We start from the raw sequence: 22,512 nt of genomic DNA on the forward strand, positions 1-22,512 counted from the left end.
TTTCAAGCACTCACCTCCATACATGCCTAGGAGCCTCCAGCCCTAGCTCTACTCCCTGATGCTCTGCACCCTGTTCGTACTTGTCCACCCACTGGCCTCCTCCAACCGGCCTGGTGCTGACCACCCCAGCCTGCCCTAGCAGTGGACTGTGAGGGGTTCTAACCCATCCCCTCAACATCGCAGCACACCAGGGGAGCTGGCCTCATCCTTCAGACATGCGCGCACCTGTAAGAGGCTGATTAGGAGTCTCCAGTCTAAATTATCAGAGCCGATGAAAACCATTTTCCCAGGAAGCCTCCCTCTACAGGGAAACTAGGAGGGTTCCCACTATGGAATTCCCAGAAACGCCTGGGTAGGGCTCAGGCTTTGCTTACCAAATGCTGACCCTTAACCTCTGACCTTCTGTGGGGAGCTTCTCTACCTTGACACCCCTTTCCCTGCACGTTTCTCTTGATGGGCACTCCTGGGTCAGCACAGCTGAGAAGCCAGAAATGTGAGAAGAAGGCTGGATGAACAGGTACCTCCCCGGTGTGTCCCAGGTACCCCTTCTCTACCTGTGGGCGGCCCTCCCTGCCAGGCTTGGCCCCCACCTCCCCATTACCTCCGACCTGCAGCACTGTGAGAACAGCCTCGCAGGAGGCCTGGCCCCGCTGGTTCTGCGCCCTGCAGCTGTACACTCCGGCATCCCGCGCCCCGCAGCTCCGCAGCCACAGGCAGCTGGGCTCAGGGGCCGGCGCGGGCAGGAGCTGCCCATCCCGGAACCAGCTGAGGCTGGGCTGGGGCGTCCCGCTCACCACCACCTGGAGCTGCACGTCGCTGCCCGCAGACACCGCCGCGTCCTTCAGGGGCCGCAGGAAGACTGGCGCCCCGGCCCCCGCCCCTCCGCCGGCCCCCACTTTGGCCCTCTTCGGGGGCACCCCAGGGCTGGGGGGTGCCCTCGTGCCCGCGTCCTCGCCTCGCGTGCCCCGGGTTTTCTGCATGGTCTCTGCGAGTTGGGCTGGGGGGACGCTGGAACCAGACGGCCACTGGGCCACCCGGGGGATGTTGCCCTGGGAGATGAGTACTGGGGAACCGGCGCCCTGCCTTCCTGCTGCCCGCCCGCCTTCGGCCTGTGCTACCCAGAAGGTCACCAGGGCGGCCGCGGTTGCGCCTCGGGGGCTATTTTTAGGCCCCCCGGCTCGGGTTGCCGAGGGAGCTGTGGAAGGAGGGGGCAGCAGAGGAGGGGATTTGGACTCCACTCTGCTCCTTCTCCCCCTCTAGGAGCCCCCATCGCCCGCCTTGGCTTAACGGGGTGCCCGAGGACGTGTTCCAAGCCCCCTCCCGTGGTGTGCCCCACCCCCTCCAGCCACCCACTCATGGAGTCGGGTTATCCTTGGCTCATTCCCATTTCCCTTCCTCCCTCCTCTCAGGACCCTGATTCCCAGCCCCACGCGGCTGGGGTAGAGGGAGAGGAGGTCCTGGGTGAGACTTCTGAGAGGCAGATGGGCAGGCAGGCCCAAGTGGAGGTGAGCAGACCCTGGGGAAGAGGGACCAGTGGCCTCCCCCAGCCTCCAGGACAGCCGTGGTGAACAGTAAGACCTGGAGCAGGGAGTCAGGTGGACTGGCTCCCTGCCCTTACTTACTGGGTGACATCAAACCTCTCTCAAGCTCCAAGTCCTCATTTGTAAAAAATGGGTAGTTGTATAGAGTTGCAGCAGGCAGAGAAGAGTGGGGAGGATGTTCCAGGCAGAGGGAACCGCGTGACCAAAATCAGAGCATGATGAAAGTAGATGACGTGTGCCAAGGATCAGAGGACTTTGGGGACTTCCCTGGCGGTCCAGTGGTTAGGACTCGGCGGTTTCATTTCCGAGGGCGCGGAGTTCGAACCCTAGTTGGGGGACTAAGATCCCGCAAGCCCCACGGCGAAGCCAAAAAAAGAATCAGAGGAGTTTGGAGGGATTGAACCGCAGTGGGGTGAGGTGAGTGGAGGTGAGAGGTGGGGCCTGATAAGAGGACTTTTGCTTGCTAAGGTCTCTATCCTGATGGCTGATGGGGGCCACGGCAGGGCGTTAAACAGTAGGCTAATGTGGTCAGAGCTGTGTTTTACAAGGATCCCTCTAGCAGCCACAGTTGTGGAGGGTGGATTCGAGATGGGAGATGTGGAAGGCAGTTAGACCCATGGTTCTCAAAATATGGCCTCTGTTAAAAATACAGATTTCCAGGCTCCACTCCCAGAGGTGCAGGTTCAACATGGGGTGCTGGGAGGGCTCAGGAATTGGTACATCAGTAGCCCAGTGACTCTGATGCATCTAAGAGTTGTACCTTGAGAAACATCAAGATAGGACATTACAAAAAAAAAAGGGCTTCCCTGGTGGCGCAGTAGTTGAGAGTCTGCCTGCCAATGCAGGGGACACGGGTTCATGCCCCGGTCTGGGAAGATCCCACATGCCGCGGAGCGGCTGGGCCCATGAGCCATGGCCACTGAGCCTGCGCGTCCGGAGCCTGTGCTCCACAACGGGAGAGGCCACAACAGTGAGAGGCCCGCGTACCATGAAAAAAAAAAAAAAAAAGATAGGACATTACTGCTTTTAAAAGTCTAAGTGAGACTTTTGTGATGAGACAGTCTGTATCTTGACTGGTGGTAGTCATATGAATCTACACATGCAGTAAAATTGCACAGGACTAAATGCACGTGTTCACACACACACACACACACACACACACACACACACACACACACACACTGAGTGCGCAAACTGGTAAAACCTGAAGAAGGTGGGCTATATCAATGGCAATTTCCTGGTTGTGATATTGTACTATAGATGTTACCATTGGGGGAAAACAGGTGAAAGATATACAGGATCTCTCTGTATTGGGGTTTTAAAAAAATATTTATTTATTTTTTTATTTGGCTGCGCCAGGCCTTAGTTGCAGCATGTGGGATCTTTTAGTTGCAGCATGTGGGATCTTTTAGTTGTAGCATACGATCTCTTTGTTGCGTCATGTGGGATCTAGTTCCCTGACCAGCGATCGAACCTGGGCCCCCTGCATTGGGAGCACGGAGCCTTAATCACTGGGCCACCAGGGAAGTCCCTTTGTATTGTTTCTAGTTCACATAACTGCATGTGAATATACAATTATCACAAAATAAAAAGTTTAAAAATGTTTAGGTGAGAGACCCAGGCCTGACCTTGAGCCCTGAGGGATGAAGCCTGGGAAAGGTAGGGGGGAGTCAAAGGAGGAGCCGGGAGTCATTAGATGGAAAAAGGTACTTATTCACCCCCCACGCCCCCCACCCCGTCATTCTGGGAGGCCCAAGTCAAAGTGTGCTTGTGTCTGTGTGTGCACGGAGAGGGCAGAGAAGAAACAATTTAAATACTGAATTATGCCTACAGGGACCAAGAGCCTGGAGGAATAAAATCTTTGGTTTTAGTTTACATACATTAAAGCTTTTACTCTTTGTGATGTGCAGGTCTCCTGGTTCTGACATATGTAGACAACTGTGCATCTGCTACCCCAGGACCGTACAGGACAGTCTCATCACCCTAAAGATTGGCTGGAGCATCCCCTTTGTAATGAACCTCGCCCCCTCCGCCAACCCAGGCAACCACTGATGCTGAATTGAATTCTTAAATGTAAATTGAATTCTAAAAAGTAAAAATGTGGGGGAAGACATTGTAAGCAGATGGAACACCAAGACCAAAGGATTCAAGACTGTTTTTAAAAACCAATAATCCAAAACTTCCTGCCACAGTGCCTCAAAAATTTGCATGGAGAACAGTAGGTGGTCTGCAAATAAATGTTGGCTGGTTGGCTGGTTGGTTGAATAAATGAACTGTATGGTCTTGATCAAGTCACCTGATATCTCTAAGCCTCAGCTTCCTCATCTATAAATTGGGGGTAGCCCAACTCAGGGTTTACTCATTCATTCAACAAACATTTTTGAGTTCCTACTGTGTGCCTGGCACTGTGCTAGCCACTAGGGAAATAGCAGCAAACAAAACAGACGAGGGTTCCTGCCCCCATGTTGCTTATATTCGAGGAAGGAGACAACTATAAAGAAATAAAGAAATGATAGAGATCATTAGAAGAATATGAGTATTGTGGGAAAATGGAGCAGGATAAGGGAGATGGGAGTGTAGTGGGGGACTTGCACTTTCAAACAGGGTGATGATGGGAATTGGCCTGGCTAGGAGCAGTTGAGCCAATCTTGAAGGGGTAGGGAGGCAAACGGGGTAGAAGTCTGGGCAAGACTGCTTCAGACAGAGGTGGGATAGGCCCTGTGGGCTCTGGAAGAGCCAGGAGGCCAGCGGGGCTGGAGGGAGTGAGCGGGGAGACTGGAGGGACAAGAGGTCGGACAAGCAGCAGAGGTCAGATAACCTAGAATCTTGTAGGCCATGGCTTTTTCTTTTTTTAAAAAAATTTATTTATTTATTTATTTATGTCTGCATTGGGTCTTCGTTGCTGCACGCGGGCTTTCTTTTTAGTTGCAACGAGCAGGGGCTACTCTTCCTTACGGTGCGCAGGCCTCTCATTAAGGTGGCTTCTCTTGGCATGCGGGCTTCAGTAGTTGTGGCTTGCGGGCTCTAGAGCACAGGCTCAGTAGTTGTGGCTCATGGGCTTAGTTGCTCCGTGGCATGTGGGATCTTCCCGGACCAGGGCTCGAACCCGTGTCCCCTGCATTGGCAGGTGGAGTCTTAACCACTGTGCCACCAGGGAAGCCTGGCCATGGCTTTTTTATTCCTAGTGAAAACAGAAGTCATCTCAGAGGATTTTGTGAGCCAAGGAATTACATGATCTGACGTAGGTTGTTGTGATGGCTTTAAATTAGTATATTAAATATTAAAATGAATATTAACTATTTAAAAGGGCCTGGCACAGAGCCTGGAACATGGCTTGTGCATCTTCTGTTTGAATGTCCATAATGGCGGCATTCACTGAGGTGTGGGCAGGAGTGTGTGGGTAGGGAGGGTACAGGCCCTTGCAAGTCGCGGACGCCCTCTCCTGGAGGAGCCTGCACTAGCTGTGACACTGGAAGCCCTCAGGCCCTAACCAGGGCTCTCACCCAGAGCAGCTGGCTGCAAGGCGCTCATATGTCCCTCAGAATGGCCCCACAGTGCCCTGTGGCCTGGCACCGAGCTGGTGTGTACTGCCAGTCTGCCCTGCCTTGCAATCACAAGCCTGTGGTGTCATGGAAAGAAATCCGCGCTCTGGAGGCCAAGGAGCAGGGGCCCCAGTACTCCTCTGCCAATGATACGCTGTGTGACCTTGACAGCTCACCCCACCTCTCTGGGCCATGGGGAGTTTCCTCCAAGTCACAATGATGCACCATGTGCTTGGCACATGGTAAAAGCACACTGTTTGTTGAATCAGTGAATGAAGTGGGGACCATCAGCCTTTCTGATAAATACTTAATTTAGAGAAAAGTAAATAAAAGGGCCCAGTGGGTAGTCACTCAACAAGTATTTAAATATTTGATGGGCACCTTCTATGGACCAAGCCCTTTTCCAGGCACCAGGAATGTAGAAGTGAATAAAATGAATGAAAATCTTGCCCTTGGGTAGCTGACATTTTAGGTGTCGAATTAAAGGTCTATGATATATTTGCATGTGTGCCCTGGTCAGGCTTGTGGTCAGAGGAGGAATGAGGGAGGCGGTGAATGGGTGGAATGATTTGTCTCCAGGGAGAGGGGTGGCAGGGTAGCCAGAGTGGACAGACAGGGTAGGAAAGTACCCACTGACACCTCAGTTCTTGCCTTAGGGACCTATTTGCCTCCACAATCCTTCCCACTCCACCTCCTCAAGTGGGGCCTGAGCTGGTCTGGAACTGGTCCCACCGGTCCAGTGCGAAGCTGGTTAGCGCTCCCTGAGCCCTCTCATTTCTCAGTATTCGGTCTTTTTTTTTTTTTTTTTAATCTCTGAGTAGAGTGATTTTGGTTTTCTTTTAATAAATTTTGTATTTCCTAGATTTTCTAAGAAGAGTTTGCAATATTCTGATTACAGATTTAAAAATAATCATGCTGGTATTGCATTTTTATTTGCTTTTCTCATGGAGTTTCACATTTTTTTAACAACACGTGTAACAACCGGGTTCTGTTCCATAAGAACTGTATTACCTATTTCACTCTGAGCTGCTAGAGGGCAGGGTGTATTTTATTTAGCTTAACTTTCCTCCACAGTACTTTAGAAAACAGTCTATATGCTCAAAAAATACTGAATCAAACACATATTAAGACCTCATCTGTTACTCTCTATACGGTTGTACTCTACAATTAAACAAACATCATGCCGCATTAAACCTTTTGTTGCTTGTATTCAAAAGTAAAAATAGGGCTTCCCTGTTGGCGCAGTGGTTGAGAGTCCACCTGCCGATGCAGGGGACACAGGTTCGTGCCCCGGTCCGGGAAAATCCCGCATGCTGCGGAGCAGCTAGGCCCATGAGCCATGGCCGCTGAGCCTGTGCGTCCGGAGCCTGTGCTCCGCGACGGGAGAGGCCACAACAGTGAGAACCCTGCATACCTCAAAAAAAAAAAAAAAAAAGTGAAAATAAAATACTTCCAGCTGCATGATTTCTGGTTAATCACACACCCCACTGTCTTCTGGTTAGGCTCAGGAGGGCAGAAGGTCCAGAGGTGCTGTGGGTAGGGTACAGAGGAGCAGAAGACAGGACCGAGGGCTCAACCCCACCTCATATGCTCCCACTGGAGCACCACTACTTTGATCTTCTAACTCCCTTCCCCTTCCCCCACAACTCATGGCTGAAGGAGGTAAAACCCAGCAATGCCAAGGGTGAATGAACACCTGGTGGTTGCAGAGTCTTGAAGGAGGAGATGCCAGTGTCCCAAGGAGCAGGGAGAGGTTTTGTCACGGCCGTGATGGGGTGCATGTGTGGGCACGGGGTGAAGGCACACTGAAGGTCTGGGTGTATGCGTATGACCACATGAGACCCAGATCCTTTTTGGTTTATTTTTGTCCATTCTCTGGGAGCCCCACATCAGTCTCCTCTGCCCTAGATTCCTGGGTCACTGCTCAGCTCCTAAGGAGAAAGACAAAGCAGAGGGCTTAGAATCTCCAGACTCTCCAGTCCCAGGAAGGCTCTGCTCAGAGAATGCTTTCGCCTGAGCCTCCCCTCTTCTCTGAGGACAGGTGGATAGCCGTCACAGGGGCAGCTGTGTGCCGAGAAGGAAGGACTTTCTGACCTTCAGAGCTGTCCCAGCTAGAAGGGGCTACCGAGGAGGCACTGTGTTCTCGGACCCAGAGACATTCAAGCAGAGCCTGAGGACTGCTCATCAAGGTGTGGGACAAGGCTGGGCAGGGGATTTCCACATTGTAGAGGTCATTGCTTGGGGGACTCTGAGGTCTGGATCTGAGAGTCTAAAAGTCCTACACTCTCTCCTTCTTAGTGACCAGTCTGCACATAAGCTTTTTTTTTTTTTTTTTTTTTTTTTTAAGATTTAATTTTATTTATGTTTGGCTGCGTTGGGTCTTTGTTGCTGCACGCGGGCTTTCTCTAGATGTGGCGAGCCGGGGCTACTCTTCTTTGTGGTGCACAGGCTTCTCCTTGCGGTGGCTTCTCTTGTTGCAGAGCACAGGCTCTAGGCACACGGGCTTCAGTAGTTGTGGCTCACGGGTTTAGTTGTCCCCTGCATTGGCAGGCGGATTCTTATCCACTGCGCCACCAGCGAAGTCCCTGCACCTAAGCCTTTTATGGGAAGGCAGGGATGACTCTAAGACCTTCTCTGACCTCTGTGTCCCTTTATCCTTTGTGGGGTAGGTGAGCGCATGGAACTCATTCAGGGGAAAGAAGAAAGAAGTGAGAGGCTCCGGAGATTACTCACAGATACACACACACCACCACTTATCCACTCGGGCCCACCTCACCCAGGTGTTTCTCTCACAGAGAGACTAGCTCTGATTCCAGCACCCCCAACAAGCTCGAGGTTAAGAAGCTCCTCACCCGTCCCTCCTCCTTGATCCCACTGTGCAGACACAGAAAATGCTACTTCTAATTTCATTTGGGGTTCCACCACCAGTTGATTGGGGGCATTCTGGGGCCTGCAGGGCTCACTCCGTTGGAGAATTGGGGGGGAAAGAAAGGGACCTTAATCACCAGTGACAGAGGGTGTGGACATGGGGTATAGCCCCAGATGCTCCCAGGGCAAGGTGAAGGATAGCATACGTCAAAGAAGGGGTCCTTCCTGGAGGGAGGGACCACACAAGCTAGAGGGGGAGCCTGGCAACTTGTGAGCCAAGGCCACATCCAAGGAGGGGGAGAAAGTCCCACCAGAAAGGCTTTGGAAGCTTCTGGAAAAAGCCAGTTAGGAATGGCACACCAGGGACTTTAAGAGGAAAACCCCATTAGAGTTATTTCACCTACAGACTGTCCGAATTTATCACGTTTGTGATCTCTACCCTCTTCCCACCTCTAAAGTGTAACCCCTTAAATCTGAGGAGTGGCTGGAAGGCTGAGACCTACGTGGATCCATCAAGCTTCCTAAACCTCTGTCCACCTGGAAGTTATTTTTTGGAAGCAGTGAAAAGACAGACAGCTTTCACTCCTGCTCTCGCCCAGGGCTACCCAAATGCCCCCACGCCCTATATTGAATAATTAAGGTTTCCCCACAGAAACCTTTAACGTACCTGTGTTAACGTTTCACTCCATGATTTCCTTTTTTTTTAATATGTCCTACCTTCCCCTCCCATCTTCCCAAATTCTCCCCATATTTCCCTTTGGTATTTTAATTGAGATTGTATTGCATTGAAATTATAAATTAACATAGGATGACTTGACATCACATCTTTAGAGTATCGAGTCTTCTTCTCCAAGAACAAGATAGAGCTTTCTATTTTTCTTAACATTGTTATTTTTCCTGAATCTGGCTTTGAGCTTAAAAGATGCAGGTTTAGTGGGAAGAAAGTGTAAGTTTCTTTAGGAAAGGGACCGGGGGAGCCCTACTTCAGAGCCAGTCTGTGGGGTCAGTCCTGGAACTGGGGCCTAAGGAGAGGTATCTGTGATTCCCCAACCAAAGCCCCCTGCCCAGCCCCCTCCCCCATACGCTACACACATACAGCAAGGCTGGAAGGCTCTGGGGACAGAAGGGGTGACAGGCCCCGGGGGACAGTCTAGCTGGGCAGGAAGGCAGCACACAATCCATCTCATGAGGTGGTGCGACGGGGCCCTGGGGTTCCCCAGAGGAGACCTGGCAGCCAAGACAGCAGAGGCCATGCTAGGCTTGTGCTTTTCTTTTTATTGTTTCTGTCCAGAGCCTCTGCAGCAGGGGAGGGGGAGGCACAGGGAAGTGGGCACCCCGGCCACCTGCCTGAGACCGCTCTCTGCCTCTCTCCTCTCTTCTCTCTAGCATCTCGCCCACCCTCTCTCCTTCTGAATCTCCTGCTCCCACATCTGGCACCTTCGGGGATTCCCTCTTGCAGCCCCTGCTTTCTAAGTCCACCCTGGGAAAGTAATGGACCACGGGGTCAGTCTCAAGCCCCACAGCCTCCGCAGAGGGCTGTGTCCCTAGTCACCTGCCCGGCTTGCTGAGGATGCGGCCCTTTCTGACTCAGGCTGGGGAGGGGGCGTGGGGGAGGTCCATGGGGCTTGAGCCTGACCCTGCGGGGTCCCTACACCCTGCGCTGGAGTCCTCTCCAAAGCCAGGGGCTAGAGCCTGAGGTCACAGGTGTGGGAGGGGCAGGGTCACTGCTGTGCCTTGTCTCCATCCCGGCTCTGCCCAGCACACTACGAGGGCAGCTGAGGGCCAGGCTCACTCACTTCCAACATCCACACCTCATACAGCGGGGGGCTCCCTGTGCCTGGGAGGGTTCGGCCACGTCCCCTGTGGGGGAGGGCTGGTCGGTGAGCAGGGGTCAGAGGCTGTGAGGGGAGCACTGTGTCTGGGTGTGGTGCCCTGGGATAGAAGGAGGTTGGCTTTAGGAGGCAGTGAGGACAGGGGTGAGGACGGTCTCTGATGGCAGAGGGGTCTCTGGCTTTAGAGCACCTCGTGTTGCTGCTGTGTGGCCTCACTGACGACCTGGAGAGGAAGAGAAACCCAGTCTAACCCAGTGCTGGCCAGAGAACGGAGCCATGGCCCCGGGCCACCTCCACCCCAGCACAGCAGGATCCCCTCTGCCCCCAGGCAGGAGCCTGAACCAGCACAGCTGGTGGAAAGCACCTGGCTGACAGCCCCCCGGACACACCCCAGAGGCCCCCCTCCAAGGGTAAGGGGACCAGGCAGACCACTTACCTCCCCGTCCCGGGTCTCAATGGTCTTGATCATCACTGTCTTCTTGGTATGGACCTCAGAACCCCTTTGCTCGGGGCTTGTTTCTATAACAGATCCATCCACATACTCAGCCTGACCAAGGCCACACCTGGGCTCTTCCTGTGGCTGGGAGTCCTTCCCTGGTCCCACCGGGCAGAGCCCGGAAGACACCCAACCCCTCAAGATGGGTCTGTTACTTTTTCAGCAAAATGTCCTCACCTGTCCTTAAGCCCAGCACCCAACAGGTGGCTCTGCAGACCCAGGGACCTGTCCCAGGGCTGGGATAAGGTCAGGAGCCAACAGATATGCTCCGGGTGCAGTGGGTTCAGGGCGGCAGGGGATCCCCGAGGCCCAGGCCGCCCAGCATTCCCACCCCCCCACCCCCCAACACACACACGTCCTCGCTCCCTCTACACCTCTGGCTGCAGGAGAGCCCTGCATGAATTTGTACCCTGACGGGACCCCAAAGCCCAGAACCAAGATACTCTTTTGGAGGACCTCATGGTACCCAGCCCCCTTAAGACTCCAGATGAGCAGTTTGATGTCTTAATGAAAGAGAGATGGAGAGGAGTCAGTCACTGATTCACGGTGCCCTTGGCCAGTCACTTGTCCCTCTGTGCCTCAGTTTCCCCACTGTTAAATGGTAACGATGGTACTTTCCCTATAATGGCCCAGAATTATTGGCTTGTAAAAGCATTAAGCGATTTGAAATGCAAGGCTCACACTTGGTGTCTGGATAAACTACTAACTGAAAAGAGATGTTCTGAGTTTTATGGGAAGGGTCAAATCTAGGTCCTTGGTATTATGAGTTTGGTGTTGGTGACTCTCCTTAGCAGGCAACCAGCATGTGATGAACATTGTGACTCGGTGAAGCACAGCGTGTATTTTTTCCTGATGAAAATGAACATCGAATACATAAAAGGTTTGATCTAGGAAAGGCGAAGCTGCCAAGGACTCCAGCTTGCTTCCTAACGTATTATTATAGCATGTTTTTCTGCTCTCTGGGGTTTGGAAACCACTCGATCTGCATATTACTAACATCAGAATGGCAGAATGCCCTAGGAGTTCGTTCTTTTAATTGTTTGGCTTTGCTAAGGTTTGGCTTCATTTTTTAAAGCATGCACCCAACGTCTTGCTCCAGCAAACTGGAGGTGTTCAACAAGCAGCTGGGAGCGGGGGCGGGGGTGGGGGGAGTGCTTGGCAACTTGCCAAACAGACAGTGAGTGGTGGGTGCCTTGTAGCCCAGGATATATGGTTCTAGATGCTCCTGATGCTTGGTCCCCAAGGACACCCCTGGTACCTTGGAGTTTGGGCATATTAGGAAACAGAAACTAGTGGCCATTCAATACTCCCAGAAGGTGCAGGGGACATGGTCATGCAATACAATACCATGAAATAAAATAAAATTAAAAGCTCCCTCTGTTAGAAGGCGCCTCTACCTAAACTCCCCCGTCCTCCTGTAGCAGCCCCCTTTCTCTTCCCCAGACCCCAGCCCTGTCCCTACGGTTCTATCCTCCCCTCCTGGCTGGCCTTGGGCAGTGCCCACGCTGGACTCCTATCCCCTGCCACCCCAGCCTCCACTTGCCAACATGCACTCACCTCGGAAGTTGAGGGCAGAGAAGGTCTGGATAGGGAGGTTGATCCTGAAAGGGGAGAGACCAAGCCCCCAAAGGGTTAGGACCCTCCATCTCTCTCTGTGACCACCCCTCAAAGCTTGCCCTGGTCCTCTGTAAACACCATCCTCAGCTGTCCCAGTCCCACTGACTTCAGCACTGCTTGGGGCATGGGGCCAAAGGCCAACTCCAGCTGTCCCAGGAACTGTCCCTTCTGGAAGGATCACCCATTCCATCTCTGACCTGCTGGTGTGACACCAGAACCCCCGACCCCACTGCACCCTCCACTGCACCAGGATTTGCTTCTTGCCCTCGGCACTGCAGGGTGTATCAACGGCAGCTGTGGGTGACATCCACCGTGTGTGCCCACCCTCCAGGCAGGCTGGGAACCTCTGGCCCATTCATCTGAGGGCAAGTTCCAGGAGCTGCCACCCCCATTTATGCCTAGTGCTGGGAAAATGCAATGCCACTTAAGGGGTCATTATATGCAGATGTTATTCTACAGTATCTGAAATCTTTCTTTGTATAAATCTGTATCTAAATATGTCTGCCAATCTTTTTAAACTTCAGATTTTATCATTTTTGTGAGTATCAATGGGCATAATTTTGTTGAGTAATTGACCTGTTATTAATCGATGATAAGTTTACATAGTGAAGGGGCTTCCTTGGTGGTGCAGTGGTTAAGAATCCGCCTGCCAATGCAAGGGACGTGGGTTCGAGCCCTGGTCTGGGAAGATCCCACATACCATGGAGCAACTAAGCCCGTGCACCACAACTACTGAGCCTGCGTGCCACAACTACTGAAGCCCCTGCGCCTACAGCCTGTGTTCCACAACAAGAGAAGCCACCGCAATGAGAAGCCCACGCACCACAATGAAGAGTAACCCCCGCTCGCCACAACTACAGAAAGCCCACACGCAGCAATGAAGAACCAACGCAGCCAAAAATAAATAAAATAAATAAATAAAATAAATTTATATTAAAAAAGTCTACATAGTGAAATGCATAGATCTTTAGTGTGCAATCCAGTGAGTTTTGATCAGTGTTTACAAACATGTAACCACCAGTCGAAATCAAGATATAGAACGTTTCCATCAATCAAGAAGGTTCCCTCGTGTCCCTTTCTGGTTGTATGTTGTTTTCTGTGTCTAGAGGTGATTTGCTCTGAGCATATCATTGTTTCTTTTCCTATCAGCATATGTGTGCGTATACACGTGCATGTGCGTGTGTGTGCACCCTCTGAGCACGAGTCTCCGCACCTTCTCTCTTAGCCTATCGTGTCCAAGCCCCTCTGTCTCTATTTGTCTCTATCTGCCCCCTCCCTTTCCTTCCTCATCATTCCCCGCTGTGCTTCCATCTCTCTCTTGATTGGCAGTAATGGTTTATTACTGGTTGCTGAATATGGTTTTATGCTGCTGGTTCTTAATTCTGAAGATGGATGTGGGAATACTTATACTTCTCTTTTTATAAAAGCTATTAATTAAATCACTTTTTACCCAGGTGGCCTTGGTTAATTCTCTGCAATTAGCAGAGTGGTGGACTTGTATAATATTGTTTCCAGATCTTGTGAAGGTGATCCCGAGCCCCGCTTCAGGGCAGGAATGGGCCCCCAGCACCCCCCAGTAGCCCACAGCCAGCCCCTCACCGGCTCTCCTCGCCCTCCAGCAGCTTCCGGTAGGTGGCAATCTCCACGTCCAAGGCCATCTTGACATTGAGCAGGTCCTGGTACTCGCGCAGGTGGCGGGCCATCTCATCCTTGAGGTGTCGGATCTCCTCCTCCAGGCGTGCGATGTTGTCCTGGTAGCCGCCGGCCTCACTAGCAAAGCGTTCCTCCAGCTCCCGCATCTGCCTCATCAGCGAGTCGTTCTGCAGGGGAGGGGCGCCCGGGTCAAGGACAGGCTGCAGTGGGGCGGGGTAGCGGGGGGACACTCGGGGCCCAGGATGGAGAGAGGCACAGCCTCAGGGCTGGGAGGCAACCCCAGATGGCCAAGTCTAGGGCTTGTCAAACTCTTCTGAGCCAGGGAACTATGAACTCAAATGAAGTCTCATGTGGAAACTCAGAGAACAGAACTGATACAAGGGAGCATGACTGTTTGGCCTCCTCGCCTCCATGCAGGAGTCCCATGATTCCTGAGAGCCCCAATGGGAATCCACCTATCTTTTTTATCCCTGTGGTAGATTTGAGCAGACAGAGACTCTATGATGGGCCCGAGGTCACAGAGTGTGAGCTGCAGACAGGAAGGGCTGGACCAGGCAAGGTGGGCAGGGACTCACAGTGCCCTTGAGGGCGTCGATCTCGCAAGTGTAGGACTGGATCTGGTGGCGATACTCCATCATCTCCTGTTTGGCCTGGCGCAGCGCATCATTGTTCTTGTTGGCTGCCTGGGTCAGGTCAGACACCTAAGGGCAAAGAGAGGGTCCCTGAGATGACCAGGACACAGGTAGGGGTGGGCAAGGGAGCATGGAGACCCCAGGATCACCCTCCTCCCCAAAGATGGAGCCATAGGAAGTACCTCCAAACTGGGATTGAGGGGGCCAGAGGGGCCAGAGTCCCACCTTTGACTTGTACCACTCCTCGGCTTCCGAGATGTTCTTAGCCGCGATGGTCTCATACTGAGCCCGGATGTCCCTGAGGGCAGCCGTGAGGTCTGGCTTGGACATGTCCACCTCCACCTGGACCTGCTGTTCCTGAAGCTGGGCTTGCAGCTCACGGATCTCCTGCAGGGTACAGCTGGGCTTCAGTCCCCGACCAGGCCCCGCACGTATCCTCACACCCCCATTCCCAGAGCCCAGCACCACCACCCCCCTTCCAGCTGCTTTCACAAGGGCATACCTCTTCGTGCACTTTCTTAAGGAACGCAATTTCCTCGTTGAGAGATTCAATCCTGCGCTCCAGGTCAATTCGAGCTAGAGTGGCTGCATCCACATCCTGGTGAAGGTCAAGTGAGAGGGAGAGGGTCACTGATCACCCGGTCAGGGCAGAGGGAGACCAAGGGCGACACAGAGGGGACAGAAGGGGTACGGCTGCTGGGGGACCAAAGAGGGCTCACCGCTCGGAAGGCAGCCAAATTGTTCTCCGCTTCTTCTTTCAGCTGAATTTCCTCTTGCATCCTGGCAGAGACAGGCAGGACAGACAGTTGGTGGGCATAAAACTGGCAGTGGAAAAGACTGACTGGGGGCTGTCCAGGGAGTGGGCTCAGGACAGAGAAAGGAGGCCTGGCTGCTGGATAGAGACAGGAGGCCCCGCCCACACAGGGAGGGAACAGGAAGTGGCCCAATCTCTGCCCTGGAGCCACACCCTGGAAGTCTGTCCCCACCAGATTGTGACCTCCCTGGGGTTAAGAACCATGTCTATTTTTTGTTTGTTTGTTTTTAATATTTATTTATTTTTGGCTGCATTGGGTCTTTGTTGCTGCACACGGGCTTTCTCTAGTTGCAGGGGCTACTCTTGGTTGTGCACGGGCCTCTCACTGCGGTGGCTGCTTCTCTTGTTGCGGGTTTTAGTAGTTGTGGCTCGCGGGCTCTAGAGCGCAGGCTCAGTAGTTGTGGTGCACAGGCCCAGTTGCTCCGCAGCATGTGGGATCTTCCCGGACCAGGGCTCGAACCCCTGTCCCCTGCACTGGCAGGCAGACTCCCAACCTCTGCGCCACCAGGGAGGTCCAAGAACCATGTCTATTTTATCCACCTCTGCGTTCCCAGGCCCCAGCCCCAGCCTGGCCCACGCAGGTGTTCATTTAACATTTGTGACCTGGGTAGTGGGCCAGTGACTCGGCTCACTACATTTGCTGCCTGTACATACTGGGAGCCTGGTGGAGCCCACCATCTGGTCCTCCAAGCTTTCTGAGGGCTGCGGCCCCCACCCACTCTCCACTTTCCTCTAGCTTATCGCTCCCCCCTGGAAAGCTTCAGCCGGGCCCAGGGGCCAAGATGCCCTCTCTACCCCCATCCGCAGGGCCTCATCACAGATGAGCTGACAGCTACTGCTGGCCCCAGATTTCCTTGTCTCCTACCAACCTCCCCTCTCCCTCTGACTGCACATGGGCCTCCTTTCTCCATTCATGTGCCTGCCCAACCCCCAGCAACTTAAGATGCTTTTTTAAGAAGCACCTGGTCTCCCAAGGTCTCCCGTTTCCACCCCATGATGTCCCCAAGAAAATTCCTCGTTTGCAGACTGCGGGCACAGGGGAGAGACCTGGTGTCCCTCTCCCCTCCTGGGGAGACACAGGTAGACGACCCTCTCCCTGGGTACATACGACAGGGTGCTGACAGCTGGACCCAGCCCCAGGCCTAGCCTCCCGCGCCCAGCCCATGGAGAGGGGGGTTCTGGGAGCGCTGGGTCCTCACTTGGCCTTGAGCCGCTGCAGGTCGTCCAGCAGGTTGTCCCGCTCGACGTCGACGCGGGCGCGCTGGTTGGTGAGCACCTCCACCTGGCGCCGCAGCTCGCGCAGCTCCTCCTCGTAGATCTCGGCCACCCGCGTCGGCTCCCGGCCCTTGAGCCGGTTCACCTCGGCAGCGAGCGCCGCGTTCTGCTGCTCCAGGAAGCGCACCTTCTCTATGTAGTTGGCGAAGCGATCGTTGAGCTCCTGAAGCTCCACCTTCTCGTTGGTGCGCGTGGTCAGGAACTCCTGGTTCACGGCGTCGGCCAGCGAGAAGTCCAGCAGCTCGCCCGCGCCGTAGGAGGAGGGCGCGCGGGTTGCCCCCAGCCGGCTGGCCCGCAGCGACCCCAGGCCCCCGGCCCCGCCCGACGTGCGCGACACCTGGTACACGCGGGATGTCACCGAGCTCGAGGAGCCCTTGGTGCCGAAGCCCGCACGCGGGAACACCGGCGAGCTCAGCGGGGAGCCGAGCGGGAAGCCCGGGGCCCCGCCGAAGGTGCGGCGGTAGGAGGACACGCGCTGGCTGGACGAGTAGGCCTGGCTCATGGTGGCGGCGAGGGCGAGGCTGGGCGGCGCTGCGCGGAGGAGGAAGCGGTGGGCGGCCGGCCGGAGAGTGGCTGCGGCGAGGGGAGACAGGGCCCCAGGCCGTCGGCACTATTTGTATGCGTCCTGACATCAGCCCCCGCCGCCCCTCCCCTGACAGCTGCAGGATCCCGCTGTCCTGCCAGGAAAGGGCGGCCTCTGGCGTGGGGGCAGGGAGGCCAGCTCCCCCGCAAGAAGCCTTCGCCCCTCAGCCGGCGGGTGGGGGCCCCCTGAGGGGCGTGGGAGAGGCTGGTGGACCTAGGGGGCAGAAGATGGGCAGGCCTGCCAATCGCCTCACCCAGGGCTCAAGCATGTCTGGAGCCCCCAGGTAGGCCCGCCTGCCTGCGGGCAGGGGAGAGAGCAGGGGAGAGGCTTCCATGTAGTTTGAGGGGCTCCTTTTTGCTGCAAGCAGATACTTTGGGTCATTTCCTGAAGGGACAAGGCCTATTTCCAAGAAAGGCTCCAAATCACCTTTTTTTCTAAAGAGTCTCTGAAAGTGGCGAACATTCAGGAGGGCTCAGGCAAAGACCCCGAGCCCACTAGCCAGGCCTAGAGGATGAGTGTCTCTAGACAGGCAGGGAGGATGGGGGGGACCAGCCCGGGGCACTCAGCCATCCCCGCCAGAGCCCGCCTGCTCAGGTGTGTCCACTAGCCCCTGGGTTCCAGCTCCCAGCCTCAGTTTCCCTCTGAACTAGTGAAGGCCCTTTTCCTCCCCACTCCGGGTGAGGGCAGGGCCTCAAGTTTATAAACAACAGGGTGACTTCCAGAAAGGGCCTGGTAGGCTCTCAGTTTCCAATTATAACAATTATAACATAACTGTACACTCTCAACCCCGCACCACCAGCTTCGCCTGACTTCTGCCCGCCTTGAGCCCTCCCCCACCCCCTCCCTGATTCATCCCCCTCCTCACACCACCCACGCCCACGCCCACACACACCAGGGGTTTGTGTTTTGTCAGGAGCCTCATGTCGACCCAGCCATCTCCCTGGCAGCAACAGCTGCCTGCCAGTCCCAAATACCAGAGCTGGTATTTATAGAGGAGAATATATCAGTCCGGGAAACAAGTGCGCAGGAGACGAGCTCTGCGGGGTGAGGGCCAAGTACTTGAGGAGACAAGGGTGTCAGATGGCGGAGCAAGGCTTGGGGTGATGAGCCCCAATCACTTCCCGCCCCCATAAAACGCTCCAAGCCCCCAGCAGGAAGGGAGCCCTGCAGAGGGCTTGTCCATCGCTTCACAGGCCTCCTCCTTAGTACAAGGCACTGGCTGACCCCTAAGGACATCCCTATTTCTCCATGAATGCTGGCTGTCTCTCTGTACCTCCACCTGGCACTCTACAGGCCTCTTTCAGGCCTGACCCTTTTGGAAGGCAAAGCTTGAAAATAGAGGACTGGTCTTACCCTAGCTCTGCCATTACCAGCAGATGTAATTACAAGCAGGCAGGTCCTTCACTTCTCTGTGTCCTCAACTATAAAGTGGGAATGGTCAGCCTGGCTGTGTCTACTGTCTAGGGCTTTGAAGAGGCTCAGGTGACCATATGCAGATAATAACACCTTATGTATTCTGAGCACCCATTGTGTGCCACTCTGCTGAGCACTCCCCACCCATGATCCCCAATTCTCTGACAACCCTATGAGGTAGGAAGTAGTACCAGTCCAGTTTTATAGCTCAGGAGGCTGAGGCAGTCTGACCCCAGAGTGAGTGTGAATGTGCCAGGTGAACTGCAAAGGGCTTTGTTGCTGCTGTATTTGCAAAGCCCTTTCACATTCAGTTTCTAATTTTTATCCTAGAGAGGAGCTTATGAGGTGGGTGGGGAGTTCCAGGTATTCTTATCCAGCCTTCGAGTCGGTGCAAGCTGCTGTGTTCTGGTTATTTTTGTGTCTCGTCTCCCAAACTAGACTGTAGGCTCCTGGAGAATTTTGGAGATCATATGAATCCTTAGCACATCCCAGGCAGCACTGTCCTTGTTTTAGTTCAAAGTAGACTGCAAGCTTTCTTTCCCATCCCCTTATTTTGCTACACAGACACACAGACACACACACACACACACAGACACACACACACACACACACACACACACACCCCATGAGTGGACAGGTGACTCAGCTCCCAGTCAGTCTTATAACTGCATCCCTCTGACTGCAGTGATTGGCTCAAGGGGCAGGCCTGGACCTGAGCGGGGCCAATCAGAGACCTACCCTGGAATTTATAGATGGAACTGGAATTACTAAACTGGAACGTGTGGTAACCATGTTTCCTGCCCACCGGGGAGTTCTTTCTGACATAGGAAGAACGAGAGGTCAGCATGCCAGGAGAAACAGAGACACCTAGAGAGGAGGAGAATGCAGGGCTAGAAGTCCTAAATTCCATCCCCTGGGGCCCTGGTTCTGCAGTTCTGCCCTCAATATTGTGAGCTTCCCCAGTGTCCTTCCTGGCTTTGGGGCCAATAAACTTTTCCTTTATTTTTCCTTGAGACACTTGGTATTGGCTACTGTCACTTGTAACCAAAACAATCCTGGCTAATAGACTATAGGAGACCATGCAACCATTTCCACAACACTAGGGAGGACAGAACATATTTGGGACTCCTCTCTGTGAATAGTCTCCAGACCACAAAAGGAAATTGCCCTTCGGACCAGCCCAAGGCCTTGCTTCCTTAGTGAAATGAGGCAGAAAACAAATAAATAAATTACGCCATCTATTCTCTAGTCAAAATCAACATTTACCAGACTTGGCTCTGAACCACTTGGAGCTGCTTCCAAAATTCGGTTCCACCCCTGAGGATCTGCTAGCATGGAGGGCAGCGAAACAACACTCTGAGGCTTGGAAGGCAGGTGAAAGAGGAGCATATTGCAAACCATGTTCTGAACCAGGCAGGGAGCACCACTGGAGTAAGAGTTTAGACTCCCCTGAGGACTGCTTAGAACTGGACTTCCTAAAAATAATGATAATTTATCTGGATGGGTAATGTACTTGGCACATAATTCAAGAGGTCCTATTCTGTGGGTTGCCTTTTCACTCTCTTGATAGTATCCTTTGATGCACAAAAGTTTTAAATTTTGATGAACTCCAGTTCTTTATTGCCTGTGCTTTTGGTGCCATATCCAAGAAATCACTGCCAAATCCAATGTGAAGAATGTCATCCCCTGTGTTTTCTTCTAAGAGCTTTACAGTTTTATGTCTTTGATCCATTATGAATTAATTTTCATATATAGTATAAGGTAAGGGTCCAACTTCATTCTTTTGCATGTGAATATCTAGTTTTCCCAACACTATTTGTGGAAAAGTCTGTCCTTTTCCCCTTGTTGAAAACAATTTAGCCATATATGTGAAGATTTTTTTCTGGGCTCTCTATTCTATTCCATTGACCTATATATCTGTCCTCACACCAGTACCACACTGTTTTGATTACTCTAGCTTTGTAGTAAGTTTTGGAATCAGGAAGTGTGAATCCTCCAACTTTGTTCTTTTTCAAGATGTTTTGGCTATGTAGGGTCCCTTGAGATTCCATATGAGTTTTAGATAGAAGGAATTTTTCTATTTCTTCAAAAAACATTGGTGGGGTTTTGATAGGGATTGCATTGAATCTGCAGATCACTTTGCGTATTATTAACAGCTTAACAATATTAAGTCTTCCAATCAGTGAATACTGGATGCCTTTCAATTTTTTTGTGTCTTCTTTATTTCAGTAATATTTTGTAGCTTTCAATGTACAAATCTTATGTCTCCTTGGTTATGTTTATTTATAAGTATATTATTCTTTTTGTTGTTATTGTAAATGAAGTTCATCATGAGGGGTTTTCCCTTTATTCCATTAATGTGGTATATTATACTGATTGGTTGTCATATGTTGAACCATCCCTGCATTCCAGGAAAAAAATCCCATGTCATCATGTGTATAATCCTTTTAATATGCTGTTGAATTTGGTTTGCTAATATTTTGTTGAGAATTTTAACATCAATATTTATAAGGAATATAGATTTGTAGTTTATTTTCTTGTATGTCTTTGTCTGGCTTTGGTATCAGGCTAATGCTGACCTCATAGAATGAGTTAAGAAATATTCCTTCCTTTTCAAATGTTTAGAAGAGTTTGAGAAGGGTTGGTGTTAATTCTGAAATGTTTGGTAGAATTCACCAAGAGAGCTGTCTTGTCCTACTTTTATCCTTATTGGGAGGTATTGAGTCATTCTTAATATCCTCATTTGTATTTATTTTCCTTTTTTTTTTTTTTTTTGGCCATGCCGCATAGCATGCAGGATCTTAATTCCCTGACTGGGGATGGAACCCATGGCCCCTGCAGTGGAAGCGCGAAGTCTTAACCACTGGACCGCCAGGGAAGTCCCTCCTCATTTGTATTTCACTGAATGGATTTACCATAATTTATATGGCCAATTGGCCAATTTTTTATTCAGAGACATTTATATTTTTTCCAGTCTTTTGTTATTATAAACAATGCTGATATGAACATCCTTGGGACAAACTTTTGAACATATAAATTTTGGTAAGGTGTCTAAAAAAAAAGAGTAGCACTCACATTATTTTATGGTCACACCTCTCACCTGAGCTAAATAATATTGGAAATGGGAAGGTCCACCAAGACAAACCATTTCATTCAGGGTTTGCCGGGAAAAGGGGACAATTTATAAATGTGTGTACATGGTACGGTCCCTTGAACAATGGGTGTTACCAATATATTTTGTTAAATCAATTATAGAAGGAAGGCAGTCTTGTTGTTTGCTTGAAATCTTCCCAGATTACTCTGACCTTGGAGAATCTTGGAAACTTAAGGTTGGAGGTAACTTCATAGGTCATGAGGTTGACCAATCCCACACCCCCACTTCTCAGTTAAGGCTTAACTAGTTTCTACTGTGACTCCAGCAAGCACTGCTCTAGTTTGAACCCCTCTACTGCCTGGGAACTCCAGGCAGCCCATTCCATTCCACAAAGAGTATTGGGTACCTAACAAGCCTCTGTTATGGGATAGCGGACAGCTTGGCTGTTAGAAAACATTTCCTTATATTTGAACCCAGGAGATGTCTCTGCTATGCCTATTATTCTGCCCTGGGAGCCAAACAGAGCAAGAAGAAACCGCTTTCAGAGATCCAGTCTTCAAATATTTGGGGGCAGTGCTCACGCCTTTTGGAGACTTTGCCTGTTTCACCATTCCCAATTTCTCTCCCTTCCCTGAACTAATGAACCAGCAAAACCCAAACTCATCATAGCCTCCAAGGCCCCACAGAACTGGCCCTGCCCATCTTGCCAACCTCAGCTCACTCACCTCTCCTTTGGGTTCACCTCACTTCAGCCACACAGCCTCTTTTCTGCTGGGTGACACTGCCAAGCTCTCCCTTGCCTTCCCCTAAGCTCAGTGACTAGAGGGCTGTGGAGGCCTGGGCAGATCTCTGAACCTCACAGAGGGCTCCCTAGAAGACAAGGGCTCTGGCTACCCAAAGGACCTCCCAGACCCCATAGATGGCATGGATAGGGGGCAGGTGGCTGTTATGGGTAGATCGCTGGGATGGGGACACTGACTTGGCCAGCATAGGGCATTTGGATCGAGGAAAAAACTGAAAGAGGTCAAAAAGGAGAGAACCAGAAGTAACTTTTCCACCTGGCCCTGGTCAGGGAGTATCTCATCCACCCCGGTCTACTCCAGGATCCCAGATGTGAGACGGGTGCTGATGCCCCCCCACGGTGTACCCTCC

The 22,512-nt window shown here is 52.2% G+C and overlaps 1 protein-coding gene across 1 annotated transcript; it reads right to left on the minus strand.

Moving 5' to 3' along the window:
- Positions 1–9,206: 9,206 nt before the first annotated feature.
- Positions 9,207–16,772, minus strand: DES (desmin). The gene is made up of 9 exons (XM_027114535.1): positions 16,195–16,772; positions 14,901–14,961; positions 14,684–14,779; positions 14,407–14,568; positions 14,125–14,250; positions 13,496–13,716; positions 11,837–11,880; positions 10,220–10,302; positions 9,207–10,006 (listed from the first exon to the last, which is right to left on the minus strand). Exons 1-9 carry the CDS (start codon positions 16,770–16,772, stop codon positions 9,965–9,967), a joined length of 1,413 nt encoding a protein of 470 aa, XP_026970336.1. The 3' UTR covers positions 9,207–9,964.
- Between the last annotated feature and the right edge of the window lie 5,740 nt (positions 16,773–22,512).

The sequence above is a fragment of the Aethalodelphis obliquidens genome, unplaced genomic scaffold (genome assembly GCF_003676395.1).
Source record: "Aethalodelphis obliquidens isolate GAN/ISIS:26980383/991018 unplaced genomic scaffold, ASM367639v1 scaffold2, whole genome shotgun sequence".
Taxonomy (NCBI): domain Eukaryota; kingdom Metazoa; phylum Chordata; class Mammalia; order Artiodactyla; family Delphinidae; genus Aethalodelphis; species Aethalodelphis obliquidens.

Bases quoted from the DNA above. Each gene is read 5' to 3' on its own strand.
- DES (XM_027114535.1), bottom strand. From the start codon at position 16,772: ATGAGCCAGGCCTACTCGTCCAGCCAGCGCGTGTCCTCCTACCGCCGC. The intron at 10,303-11,836 runs GTGAGTGCATGT...GATCTGTTATAG, and splicing joins CTCTGCCCTCAACTTCCGAG to AAACAAGCCCCGAGCAAAGG. The intron at 10,007-10,219 runs GTAAGTGGTCTG...CTTCCTCTCCAG, and splicing joins TTGAGACCCGGGACGGGGAG to GTCGTCAGTGAGGCCACACA.